The 13,768-nt window shown below is 35.2% G+C and overlaps 1 protein-coding gene across 1 annotated transcript; it reads right to left on the minus strand.

Moving 5' to 3' along the window:
- Window positions 1-1,794: 1,794 nt before the first annotated feature.
- Window positions 1,795-6,650, minus strand: LOC127162887 (von Willebrand factor A domain-containing protein 7). Its single transcript, XM_051105805.1, has 6 exons — window positions 6,439-6,650; window positions 5,697-5,969; window positions 3,002-3,095; window positions 2,662-2,787; window positions 2,361-2,550; window positions 1,795-2,082 (listed from the first exon to the last, which is right to left on the minus strand). The coding sequence occupies exons 1-6, from the start codon at window positions 6,592-6,594 to the stop codon at window positions 2,019-2,021; spliced, it is 903 nt and encodes a 300-aa protein (XP_050961762.1). The 5' UTR covers window positions 6,595-6,650; the 3' UTR covers window positions 1,795-2,018.
- Between the last annotated feature and the right edge of the window lie 7,118 nt (window positions 6,651-13,768).

Genomic DNA, 13,768 nt, shown 5'->3' on the forward strand with positions numbered 1-13,768 from the left:
ATAAAGAGCAATAAATACAACAGAAATAAAGAGTCTTGGGTCTTTTTATTATCAGTAGTTGTGTTTGTCATTGTTGTGTGTGTGTGTGTTTGATTTAAGATTTTCTAGCATTATGCTTTTTTAGGTTTCACTGTAAGTTCATTCTGAATGCATTGTGTTAACAATAAACCAGAAGAAATCCTGATGCCATCTGACCTGTTTTCACACAAAGCTGCTTAAACTTAACATCCTTACAACACTTAGCAGGAAGAGACTGGCTTGTTATTTATCCTTTCTTTCATACTGATTCTCTCCTATCTTGACAATGAAAAAAAAAAAAAAAAAAAAAACAGTCAGCCCTCAATAAAGAATGAAGACAAACCCTTTCAAGAAGGATTCTGAGATCTTTCTGAAACCATTATTCAGAAAATGAAAAGGAAATTTTAGATTGATGGAGCTAAGACAGTGTGGCGTCACTATCAGAAGATGATTTTTCTTGTCCTGTGTGTCAAGAAATTTTCAACAGTTCTGTTGTTTTATCATGTAGTCACAGTGTCTGTAAAGAGTGTCTTCAACAGTTCTGGAGAGTCAAGGAAACTCAGGAGTGCCCTGTCTGCAGGAGAAGATCCTCAAGAGATTGCCCTCTTCCTAGTTTTAAAAAACTTGTGTGAGTCGTTCCTGAAGGAGATAAATGAAAGCCGTTCATCAGGATCTGAGGAGATCTGCAGTTTACACAGTGAGAAACTCAAACTCTTCTGTCTGGAGGACAAACAGCCTGTGTGTTCAGTGTGTATTAACTAACAATAAGTGATAACAGCACTATGTCATTTAACCATGCGAAGCCACATGTCCTGTTCATCATGTTTATGTTTTTGTCTGCTTGACAGAACCATACGAAGTTGTGTATCTTGCATTAGAGCAGTTAAAATGTGGTGCTTTGAGTACAGTTCTCTCATACTGACCACTGGATGTACAACAAGGCACCTCATGGCAAAAAACTCTCTGATTTGAGAATTAGAATTGTTGCTCTCCACAAAGATGGCCTAGGCTATAATAGGTTCAGTAACAACCTGAAACAGAGTTACAGTACTGTGGCCAGAGTCATACAGAGGTTTTTCAAGATGGGTTCCATTCGGAATAGGCCTCTTCTGAAGCTGGCTTACAAGAAAACCTGCAAACAGTTTGCTGAAGACAACCTGTCCTAGAGCATGAATTACTGGAACTATGTCCTATGGTCTGATGAGACTAAGATAAACTTGTTTGGCTCAGATGGTGTCCAGCATGTGTAGTGATGCCCTGGTAAGGAGTACCAAGAAAACTGTGTCTCTCCTACAGTCAAGCATGGTGGTGGTAGCATCATGGTCTGGGACTGCATGAGTACTGCTGGTACTGGGGAGCTGCAGTTCATTGAGGGAAAAATGGATTCTATTATGTAGTGTACATTTCTGAAGCAGAACACGATGCCTTCCCTTCAGAAACTGGGCCGAACGGCAGTTTTCCAACATGATAATGACCCCAAACACATCACCAAGATGACAATTGCCTTGCTGAGGAAGGTGCAGGTGAAGGTGATCTGACCTGAACCCTACTGAGCACCTATGGGGAATCCTCAAGCAGAAGGTGGAGAAGCACCATGTGTCGAACATCCAGCAGCTTCATGACGTCATTACAGAGGATTTAAAGATCATCCCAGCAACAACCTGTGCAAAAAATGTTGACATTTTGGACATTTCATTGGGGACATTTTTTGTCCTTAAGGTTTTAAGTGTAACAATTTTGTGTACCTAATGTAAAATAAATGTATTAACGGAAATGAGAATTACATATTTAAATTTGAATACATTTATGCTGTTGACATTAACTCAGAATAAAAAGACAAAAATGTCCATAAGGATGCACAAGGGTTACGCCGATTTTATTAGAATACTGTAATAGATTTCATGACATATATTCATATCACAATAATTTTTGTTTTGCCCATGCAGTGCCATTAAACTTCAGTGTTTTCATTTGATTTCCCCATTTGCATCTGAAACTCTTCATTTGGAGCCAAAGAAAGTTTTCCATTTTCCCTTTGGCTTGGTCATGTCAAGTCCCATCAGCCTGAGAAAGATAGAAAAAATAAATAAATAAAATAGCGCTATTAACTAATACTATAGATCAGTGTTTCTCAACTGGCAGGTTGTAACACAAAAACAATTGCAAACAATAAAATGCAGGAAACATTGAATTAAGTTCACTTGCAATGAGGAGAAACATTGTTTGTTGTGTTTACTGGTGGACAGTTCATGGCAGTATGATGTGTTTTCATTGTCTCTTGATTTTAGCAGTAGAAAATCTGAAATGACTTTAAATCACATTTGTTAATCTGACATGTGTACCTGAAGAAGCTGGGGTCATCATTATTCTTCCAGATCTTGTCCAGCAGTTGCACACTGGCAGTGACGGCCATATCTGCAGCTTTATGATGATCTAAACCATGACTGGAATCAATGGCGTCTTTATTAATACCATCCCAGCCTCTCCCAATACCGGTTGAGAAGTCAAAAGTACCTCCATGGCTGCACTTTCCTATCAAGAAAATATAAAATTCAGTTCATGATTGTTCTGTATGTATCATATCTGATGATTTTCAGCTGATATATAACATATTATAAATATGGGGAAAAAATTGACTGTTACCCTTTTTTTTGTTCATTTTTCCAAAGTATCCTGAAGTCAGAATTTTATTTTCTACAACGTTATCCTTAAATTTTGCCCCAGTTTTTGTGTTAGGAATGTTACTTTCACATGTTTCAGTGTTTTCATCTGGAGGGAAGACAAACTCATTATAAACTCATTACAAACTCATTATTGCTTTTGACGTTTCATTGCTTAACATGTCTCGACCACATAGGCTAAATAAAAGGAAAACCAAAAACAATTATTTACTTTAATTTAGGTTCATTAAACTTAATTTACCTCAAGTCTGTGACAAATGGATGCTCAAAATATAATTATATAGACACATGCACACTCTTACCTGCAGGGTTGGGTATGCTCTCTTCTAAATTGATCAGGGCAGTACAGGGTTCAGTGTTTCCCAGCTCTATCCAGTTACTGTGGCTGTAAAAATCCTTTCATTTACCAGATGAAACAGATGTGAGTTAGAAGATCTTTACTTTCAATTCATATGATCCATTTAGTAAAAATCAAACTTTATCTTCCCTTACAAAAAGTAAGTACACTTCATTTCATTTTATGTTCATTTTAGTAAGTATACTTCGATAAGGCTCAAATATAGTTAAGTATACTTTATGCAGTAATTGTACTAATATCAAAGTACCAGTAGTATGCTTGTAAGTGTACTAACTGAATATACAGCTAGTTTACAACTATGTTTTTAATTTGTACTGCAACTATACTACAAGTGAACTTCTAGGTATACCAATAGTTATACCTGTAGCACATTTTTAGTACACTTCAAAGTATACTCTCAGTAAACTACTGAATTGGTACTTTTGGTAACCCTAGTTCTCAGTATTAACTAGTAGCTTATTAGAATGCATATTACTAGCATATTGGCTGTTTATTAGTACTTATAAAGCACATATTAATGTCATATCCTGCATGACCATTTTCTAGATTTTTATAACACAACCCAATACCTAAACTCAACAACTATCATACTAACTATTAGGTACCTTATACTCAGGGCCGTTGAATGCTTGAATCTGATTGGCTGACGGACATTCTATGGTGTGCAATTATTTTCAGGGAAACGCATGGCGAACATAGTTCCAGGCAGCTCTTGACCGCATTACTTACATATCACTTCGCCACACAATTTCATTAATTTCAAAGGATTTACAACAGAAAAATAAACATAATCCACAATGACATTGGCCAAACAAATAAATGCAATAAACAATGTGATAAAAACAACAGATTATTCCCATGTTTTGCCACAAAATTACGTTTTATTAAGTACAGAAAGCACATACTCTATTTCTCACTCTATTTACAGACGCACACACCTATGGTTTGCACACACGTTAACATATGTGCTAATGTTGTTAGCACTGCTCTGATGATTTTAGCAGCAACAGTTTAACAACTTAAAAACTACATGACTTCTCACAAGTAAGGTAAACATCGGCGCTGTTCCTGAAGAAAATGAATGTAAAGTTTCACTATTAGTAGAGACACCGCTGCCGAACACTGTTGAGAGTTCAGATGCAAATCTAGCTAAAAGCCATCTCGGTCAAAAATGAGATAATGATACTGAGTGAATGCTCTCGACACATATTATATGTCTATCAAATACTTTTTCTTCAAACTCGCTAAAACACCAGTCTCAGCCCAATCAGAAATACCAGTACTTACATAGAAACCTATACATCTGAGCCTGATAAACGGGCATTTTCTAAAGAAAGTCTTAGCTGGATTTAGCTGGTTTTGCATCTGAATTCTTCGATTCACACATGCTTAATCTCTCTCAGTGCTCTGTTACTAGGTCTAAAATGTCTTTTTGGAATTAGAATCTAGATCATAGAATCATAGAATCTTTAAAACACACAGGTCTGTTATTGTGGCGACATTTCCACACCCCTAAACATGACGCGCCACAAAACGAAACATGAGTGGTTGCTTTACGCGAGACTAATTATCATGTTAATTATTGTGCCTTTTAGCCCCAACAGCAGGGGCGCTTTTTTACCCCAAATGCCATTCTTTTACATATCCTTTTGTTATTTAAAAACTGCTGTTTTAATGATCTTAAACAAAACTGAAAATCACTAAGAAGACCTTTGTCTCAAGATATATTGAAACATTTTAGCGATTCTCTTTTGCTACTTAAATCTAAAACATTTTTAAGAGCACCAAATATTAGATCAAGTAAGCACAGAATCGAGTTTGTGCTGCTGCCTGCGATCGTGACAGGGACCAGCCGATTTTGCATGTACATGTTGAAAAGTGGATGTTTTGAAAAGTGCAACGCTACGTTTTTCTTCCATCTAGTGGTTTAGAGGAAAATAATATCAAAGGCTCCTTTCACCCTGGGGCACCTTTAGACCCGTTGTACCCTATCATCACAATGACACTCAGCTGTCAGTGCCTATAGCACTGAAATATAGTCCAACTGCGCTTCCGGCCGACCTGGGTTCGAATCCAGACCCCAGCCTGCTCCCCCCCTCTCCACCCAACACTTTCCTGTCAGTCTTCACTGCCCTGTCATTGAAGAAAGAGCATAAAAGGCAAAAAAAAAAAAAAAAAAAAAGGACAACTAGCTAACTAAGCTATTCTATCTTAAAACTTGATATAAATTTAAACAGGTGAGTTTATTAGTATATTAAATTACGTGGAAAAAGAGTTTAATAGGCTACTCAGTCAAAATTTAAAAAATACAAAAACAAGCCTAATATGCTTAGAATACTTTTAAGCATAGCCTATCTCAGTCAAAAGATTAAGTACAAGTACTGCACATTACTTTTTTTTACTTTTCTGCAGTTTAAGACAAGTATGCTCAAGTTTCATTTTAAGTATACTTTGAGAAATACATAAAACTATACAGATAGCACAATTGAATAAACTTCTTTTTTTCCGTAAGGGTCTGCAGGTTAACTGAATATATCATATTATATCATAATCATACAAATATATTGATATCATATTGATGATGAATTCATTCTTGAATCACCTTTGCATTTTCATTGTATGTTTTGCATCTGACTCACCTGTAAAGTATGCAGGATTGTCCCAAGTGTCTTTCGTGCATTTTCAAAATTCGCTTTTTTCATGTCAGCTGTGATGTCCTCTATTCCCTTGATGATGACGGCTTTACCGTCCAGAAATTTCTCGTTGTTAAAATGATATTTCGGAGTAAAACGCTGGGCAATGTTTGTTTGTGTGTTGTAATGGGTGATCATTTTTATGCCTGTTTCAAAGTTACTTTTAAATGCGTCTTTTTTGCAGGCCTTTGCCAGTGTCTGTGCATTCAGTGGTTCTGGCTAAAAAACAACACACACACACAAACACACACACACACATGAAATGTCTAGTTAGTAAAAATGTATTTGAACATCAGATCAATTTTAAATAATTCCACTACTTTGTTTGAGCTGATGTCTTTTTCCATCTGCATTCATTTTAAAATGGCTCAGTTATCAATTACATGAAATCTGCTATCATCCTGGTTGCAGTGTATGGAGTTTTTTTTTTTTTTTAATTTTGTATTTATTTTTTGAAGATGTCAGTTGTTGTTGTTTTTTTTTTTTTTTCTTACAGAAATCTGTTGCAGTGTTTGTCAAAACCACACAGTGCTTGAGCATTTTACACTCTAACATTTGGCTGGTATATTATTTCTCTTTGGATCAAAAAATTCTATCAATAGTAAACACTGTGTTATGATTGTCGCTGAACATATGTCTAGTAGATTAATTCTTCTCTTTCACACACAGATCATGCGTATATTCATACCTCTGTGAAGCCTTCAGCACTCTTGCACACCTCTGCAGTAGCACGTAAAATAGCCAATTTCGTGATGTCTTGATGATTTTTAGAGTTGGACTTTTCCCTAGTATGAAAGGTCTGAACACCAATCATAAGAGCCAGAAGGAGAAATGCGCCTCTCATTCTCAGATGATTCTAAATATGAAAAACGACTGAAAGAGATGTTGAAAGTTCAGATGCCCTCAATCAATCTCATATGAGTTTACAGTAGTGTGCTGCATATATACATGGTCATTTGAATTGATATGAAGAAAATGTGCACTGTTATATGATCATTTGTATAGATATCACACAACTCGCTCTGTATGTCTGAAATGTACCCTTTACCTTTTTTCAACTCATTTACCACATCATTCAGTGTGGTACAAGAGGGACAGTAATTTTGTTGAAGTTTCAAATGAAGTAGTCATAAGTTGTTGATATTCTTTTTTTTTTATTTTTTTTTAGGCCTATTGTTGTCTAGATTTTTTATTTAATTCTGAATTGACAGAATTTGAAGTTGTTTCACCCCTCCTGTGAGGTAATAGAAAAAAAACCAATTACAATTCATTTTTTCAATTCAATATTATTCAATTCATTTAAACAAATGTTTTTGGTTAGTTAAGCTGAAACCATTTACCACTTACTAAGGAGTGAAGGCATCTCTCCTATCCTGTTAGATCTGGGGAGGGTGGGTTTTGTAGCCAACTACACTCACGTTCAAAGTTGTCTGCACACACACAGACTCCAGGGGCTGCAGTGTATAGAATAAATCCAGAAGTGACTGTGATCAATAAGTGTTTAAGTTGGAGAAACATTTGTTCTATGAAGTCTTTGACGAGGAAAATGACTTGATAAAATGACGAAGGTCGTATTTTGTAATTTACATACTCCTGAAAAAGTCTATACAAATTATATCTATACAAATGTTCATATCTTACGTTGAACATTTTCTTAATGTCAGTCCAAATGACTATGTTATACAGAACACTAGTTAAGATCATACAAGACTGGTTGACGGCAATTTTTTTCTTTAAAGGTCGGCAAGAGCTTTGATGAAATCTTCATAGAGGTATGAATATTTAAAGACTGTGCTCAGCACTAATTATTTAAAATCAATTAAAAATGGTAATACTCATAAGAAGAACACTTCTGTGTTTGTATGTCATGGAGTCAACATCGCAAGCAGTGTTGGGCAAAGTTACTTTTAAAAGTAATTTTTTGGTACTCCCTGAAAAAGTAACTAACATCATGTTTATTCTAAATTTCCCTACAGGAGACTTGTCAATCAATAAATGGGGAAAAAAGTAACTGGCGTTAATTATTTGAAAAACAAACACATATTTTCTTAGAAATTCAAAAGTAATGTGTTACTTTACTAGTTACTTGAAAAAAAGTAATATTATTACGTAACTCGCGTTACTTGTAATGCGTTACCCCCAGCAGTGATCGTTAGCACTCCCTGTAGAGGGTATGCATGTGGCATCACCATCAGCTGGAGTGGCTGCGTTTCCGCCCACTGAGTGGCAAAAAGAAGGAACCCTGATAGCACACGTACATCACGGAGACATCTATCTGACATCTGCACTTACATCTGAAAGATGTTTTTTTTTTTTTTCAGATGAGTGTTTGCTCATCTGCAATATGTCTATACATTTCCTATCAGATGTCAACAGTGATGGGAATAACGGCGTAACTAACAGCGTTATTTTTTCCCCCCCATTACAACGCAGTTACTGTTACTGACAATAAAGTGTGCCATTACTATAAATAGGGGCTAAGCTCCGAAGGTCCCATCATTAACCACAGCAAGTTTGGACTCACTAACTCAAACTCTCTAGTGCCACCACTTGTCCAAATTTCATTCATGTTTATGCTAAGAACTTTTGAACCATAAGGTCTAGAAGCTAAATTCTTTTTTTTCCACTGAGTCCTTGGGTCATGCTGAGTTGAATGAACTCCAAAATTCTAAAATCGTAAGGTTTATAGCCGTCCTAGACGGTTTGTTTGATTTTCACCAAAATTGGCTCAGATCATCTTCAGATCATGCTGGCAAAAAGTTATGGAATTCAAGTTGATTAGTCAAACCGTTTTCGAATAACTCGAATAATGTTGAAAACCTACTTTTTCAAACTCCCCCTAGACCGTTGGTCCGATTTTCACCAAATTTGCCTCAGATCATCTTCAGATCATGCTGGCGTCCAAGTTATGGATTTCGTGTCAAAATACAGATCAGTTTTCATTTAACGCATCAACGCATTTGCTGGAAAGATGCCAAACTGCATCTGAGGCTGTATCTCTTTAAAGCTTTGACATATTTACACCACACTTTGTATGTACCATTGTCACATCACACTGATCACACCACATCAATTTGGTAGCAGTGCCACCTATTGGTCAAGAGTAATACACCATTCATTAACCATTAATTATAAAATTTCTAAAAATGCTAATAACTTTTGCCTGCATTAGCCTACTTAATAAAACTGGTTTCAAAACATTCCTTGGGTCATGCCGACAACACCGATACCAATTATTTCATAGTCAGCTGTGCCTCCTGTCCACCATTTTGATTTTTGTTGAAAACATACTTTTTAAACTCCTTTTGGACCGTTTGTCCAATTTTCACCAAAATCGAGTCAGATCATCTTCAGATTGTGCTGACAAAAAGTTATGGATTTTTTGTTGATAGATGCTACAAATTTTAGGCATGATGCAAAAAGGACTCTGAAGCTGTATCTCTGCAAAGCGTCAACATAAAACCAAGCTTTGTGTGTGCCATTGTCACCTCACACAGAACATACTTTTACTTCACTACATTCCAAAGCATAGAATCACACTTTTTACTTCACTGCATTTCATAAAACCATTACTCCTTATAATAAATCATGTGCTCCGAGATGCAGAAGCGGTGTCTGATTCATAAACAAACTGATTCATTTCAGTGAACTGAAAATCATATTTAGGTCAAAAATGTCAGTTGTTTGAGATCTAAATCTGCTCTCAAATGCTTGAATGCAGACACATCAACTTTAGCTATGTTACTATTTTTAAGGTAAAAAAAACCCCTAAACATTACAATAACACAGATTAAATAAAATAACTCATGCATGTTAGACGTACTGAAGATGAGCAAACACACAAAATACATCTTGCAGATGTAAATGCAGACGTTAAATAGACGTCTCTCTGATGTACTGTATGTGTCCTATCAGGGTTTGGAAGAAATGAATGAAACTTAAACAAGTTAAAAATATAAAAGAGTTTAATTTAGTTCGCTTTGGATATTACCAGAATTGAAGAACAACAAAGAAAGATAAGACTGTGTTAAAAAAAAATAAAAAATGTATTTTTATTTTTTGGGGCTTGGTTGCTTTGGGGCTCAAACCATTGCCCTTTTTCCAAAATTAATCAAAAATGCCCTCTCTCAACAACTATCAACAATAATTTTGTGGTTAGTACTGACAATGTGTACAAAACTGTAACGATGGCTCACAAGTCGGAAAATACCTTTTACCTATATATCTGTCAGCTTTAGACATTGTTGCCATAGCGTTGCTATAGATTGTGTGCGTCTTAATTTAAAATTTCATTAGACAGTAAAAGTAGTTGCATTAATTATATGGAGCAGGTGCTGCAACAACATTTGATGCTACAGGTCTGCCATTCCCTCAACCTTCTGCAGTTTGCATATCAGGAGAAGGCGGAGGACGCCCTTATTTACATGTTACACAGAAGACTCCCTCACCTGGACAGGAGCAACGGGGCTACTATCTATCTATCTATTCTTATAGATAACTTTTACAGTGTCTTTATGAGCTTCATGAAAACTATCCCATAGTGAAATATAATGAGTAACATCACTGGCTCATATGCTTAACGTGCTCTGCACAGCTGGCGGCTCTGATATCAGCTCCTCTGTCATAAATAGAAACGGACAGACATAAAGAGACAAGGACAGAGGTACGGAGAGCTTCAGCTCCAAAAATATATATTTAAAACATCAGATTCTGTAATCAGGAACAACAAACATACTGTTGAAGGCGCTAAGCAGGCTCCTCAAGAGATGATACTTGGCTGTATAATCACCGCTTTCAGTAAGTGAAGCATCATTATCTACAAGAGATGCAGAGGTGACAATGTTTAAGTGTAAAAACACACATACACTACTGTTCAAAGGTTTGGGGACAAAAGATTTTATGATGTTTCAAATGTTCTTGTGCTATTTGATTATAAATAGTAATATTGTGAAATATTATTACAATTTAAAATAACTGTTGTCTATTTGAATATATTTTATATTTTAATTTATTCCTGCAATCAAAGTGGAATTTTCAGCATCAGTACTCCAGTCTTCAGTATCACAGGATTCTTCAGAAATATTTATTATCAATGTTGAAAAAATACCTCCTTATTACTTTTTCTGTGGTTAATAGAAAGTTCTAGAGCAGAATTTATTTGAATTTGTATTTATAAAAATTTATTTCCTAAGATGACTTTTTTAAAAAATGTATATTTTTATACTGTTTGTATATTTTGTTTCACATAATAAATGGCAATACTGCATATTTTTGTTATCTTGTTATCATATTTTCGTTATATTGAGCAATTCTGTCTGATAAACTGTCCACTTCCATCCACTTTTTTCTTCAACGTAGTAAGCCTACGGGCGAGGCTGCTGGTTCATTATTATGGAAATAACGAGAAGAATCAAAATCAAATCAAATCAAATACCGCCTTTAACAATACAAAAATGTGACAAGGTGGCTGTACAGTATTAAATAGGAAATAGTACATCAACAATGCAAAGGGCAACAGTAAACACTCAATTTTCAGGTAAAGGTAGTTAATCAAATACAATAAAATAAAATACAATATTGTGTGAAGATAAAGTGAAGATAAAGTGTCCCCAACTAAGCAAGCCAGAGGCGACAGTGGCAAAGAACCAAAACTCCAGCGGTGACATTTGGAGAAAAAACCTCGGGAAAAACCAGGCTCAGTTGGGGGGCCAGTTCTCCTCTGGCCAGACACAGAGGACTCACCAGGTCCCGTGGTCCTGTGCCGACTGACAGAGTGTGTCTGCGTCCCAAACAGTGTTGGGTAGATTGTTCCAAAGTTTGGGTGCTAAATAAGAAAACGATCTGCCGCCCGCGGTTGATTTGGATATTCTAGGTATTATCAAATTGCCAGAGTTTTGAGAACACAGCGGACGTGAGGGACTATAATGCGATAAGAGCTTGCTCAGGTATTGAGGAGCTAAACCATTCAGGGCTTTGTAAGTAATTAGCAAGATTTTAAAATCTATACGATGTTTAATAGGGAGCCAGTGCAGTGTAGACAGAACCGGGCTAATATGATCATACTTTTTGGTTCTAGTAAGAACTCTAGCTGCTGCGTTTTGGACCAGCTGGAGTTTGTTTATTAAGCGAGCAGAACAACCACCCAATAAAGCATTACAATAATCTAATCTTGAGGTCATAAACGCATGAATTAATGTTTCAGCATTTGACATTGAGAGCATAGGTCGTAGTTTAGATATATTTTTGAGATGGAAAAATGCAGTTTTGCAAATACTAGAGATGTGGTTTTCAAAGGAAAGATTGCCATTAAATAGCACACCTAGGTTCCTAACTGATGACGAAGAATTGACAGAGCAGCCATCAAGTATTAGACAGTGTTTTAGGTTATTACACGCTGAGGTTTTAGGTCCAATAATTAACACCTCTGGTTTTTTTTTCAGAATTTAGGAGTAAGAAATTACTTGTCATCCAATTTTTTCACTCAGCTACACAATCAGTTGATCAAATTGGTATGTTTCGCCGGGCCGCGAAGAAATATAGAGCTGAGTATCATCAGCATAACAGTGAAAGCTAACACCATATTTCCTGATGTTATCACCCAAGGGTAACATGTAAAGCATAAAAAGTAATGGCCCTAGCACTGAGCCTTGCTGTACTCCATACTGCACTTGTGATCAATATGATACCTCTTCATTTACTGCCACGAATTGATGGCGGTCAGATAGATACGATTTGAACCATGCCAATGCACTACCACTAATGCCAACATAATTTTCAAGTCTATTCAAGAGAATGTTGTGGTCAACAGTATCAAACGCAGCACTAAGATCCAGTAGCACTAACAGAGAGATACAACCACGTTTGGATGATAAGAGCAGATCATTTGTAACTCTAATAAGAATAACAATGTGCAGTAAACAGTAAAATGGTTTGCATTACAAACCAGTGTGTTCATGATTAAGATAATACATTACAATAATATGGTAAGACGCAACAAACAAAATTGTAGAAAGGCTTCAAAAGAGACCGCAGTGCAAAACACAATCTCTGATCAATATTATATACTGTCTATTGTATAAGGGCAGGCCTGACACACAAAATAAAGATATTAGTGTTTTAATGACATTGTGCTATGTTATGATTAACTAAATGAGAACAGATGTGTTAGTGTTTTAAAATTATGATTTACTATGTGTTTTGAGCATGAAATTAACCGTTTGACCAATTGTGTGTTGTAGCATGCTAACAGTTTAGGAAAATTGTTAGGAATTGAAAAAAATGTGATCGTTAAAAAAAAACTGTAACAGTGATTTCCAGGCATGGAAAAGTCACAGAAATTAAAGAAATCCTTATACTAATAATAATCCTTACATTATTATTATTATTATTATTATTATTATATAATCTTTTTCAAACAATGGCACTTAAATTTTTGAACTACAATTTCCTACACAGTAATTTAAATAGCTTTAAAGATTATTAAAAACTGTCATAAAAAGTAGTAAATATTGAAGAAAATTAAATTAAATTAAATTTCCATTCTTTTGTTGGGGCTAAGTGATAAAATTCTATATTACAATGACAGATTATACATTACAATTAGTGGTGTCAATTGATTAAAAAAATAAATAATAAAAGTAAAAAATAAAAAATAATCAAACATTTTTCTGAAATTAAACATGATTGATCCCACGTAACATAAAGTTCTTAAATATACTTGTATATTGCAGTAATTTCACAATTCAATCTTCAATTCATTTAATGTAAAAACAACTTAAAGGCAGTCTATTTTTAATATTTGTTTAATGGCAATGACTGAAGTTGAGTATCACTGATAATAATACTACTGACATCTCTAGGAAATTGCTTATGCTGACTATACTAACACTGCATTATAATTGAGAGCTATCATTTATTAGACTTTAAAAAAATAGCAACTTCTAATTTAAGTGAACTTAAAACAGTCTACACATAAACCCATTATAATAAACGACATAGTTATTACTATGAGCATATTC

The sequence above is a fragment of the Labeo rohita genome, chromosome 3 (assembly GCF_022985175.1).
Source record: "Labeo rohita strain BAU-BD-2019 chromosome 3, IGBB_LRoh.1.0, whole genome shotgun sequence".
Taxonomy (NCBI): domain Eukaryota; kingdom Metazoa; phylum Chordata; class Actinopteri; order Cypriniformes; family Cyprinidae; genus Labeo; species Labeo rohita.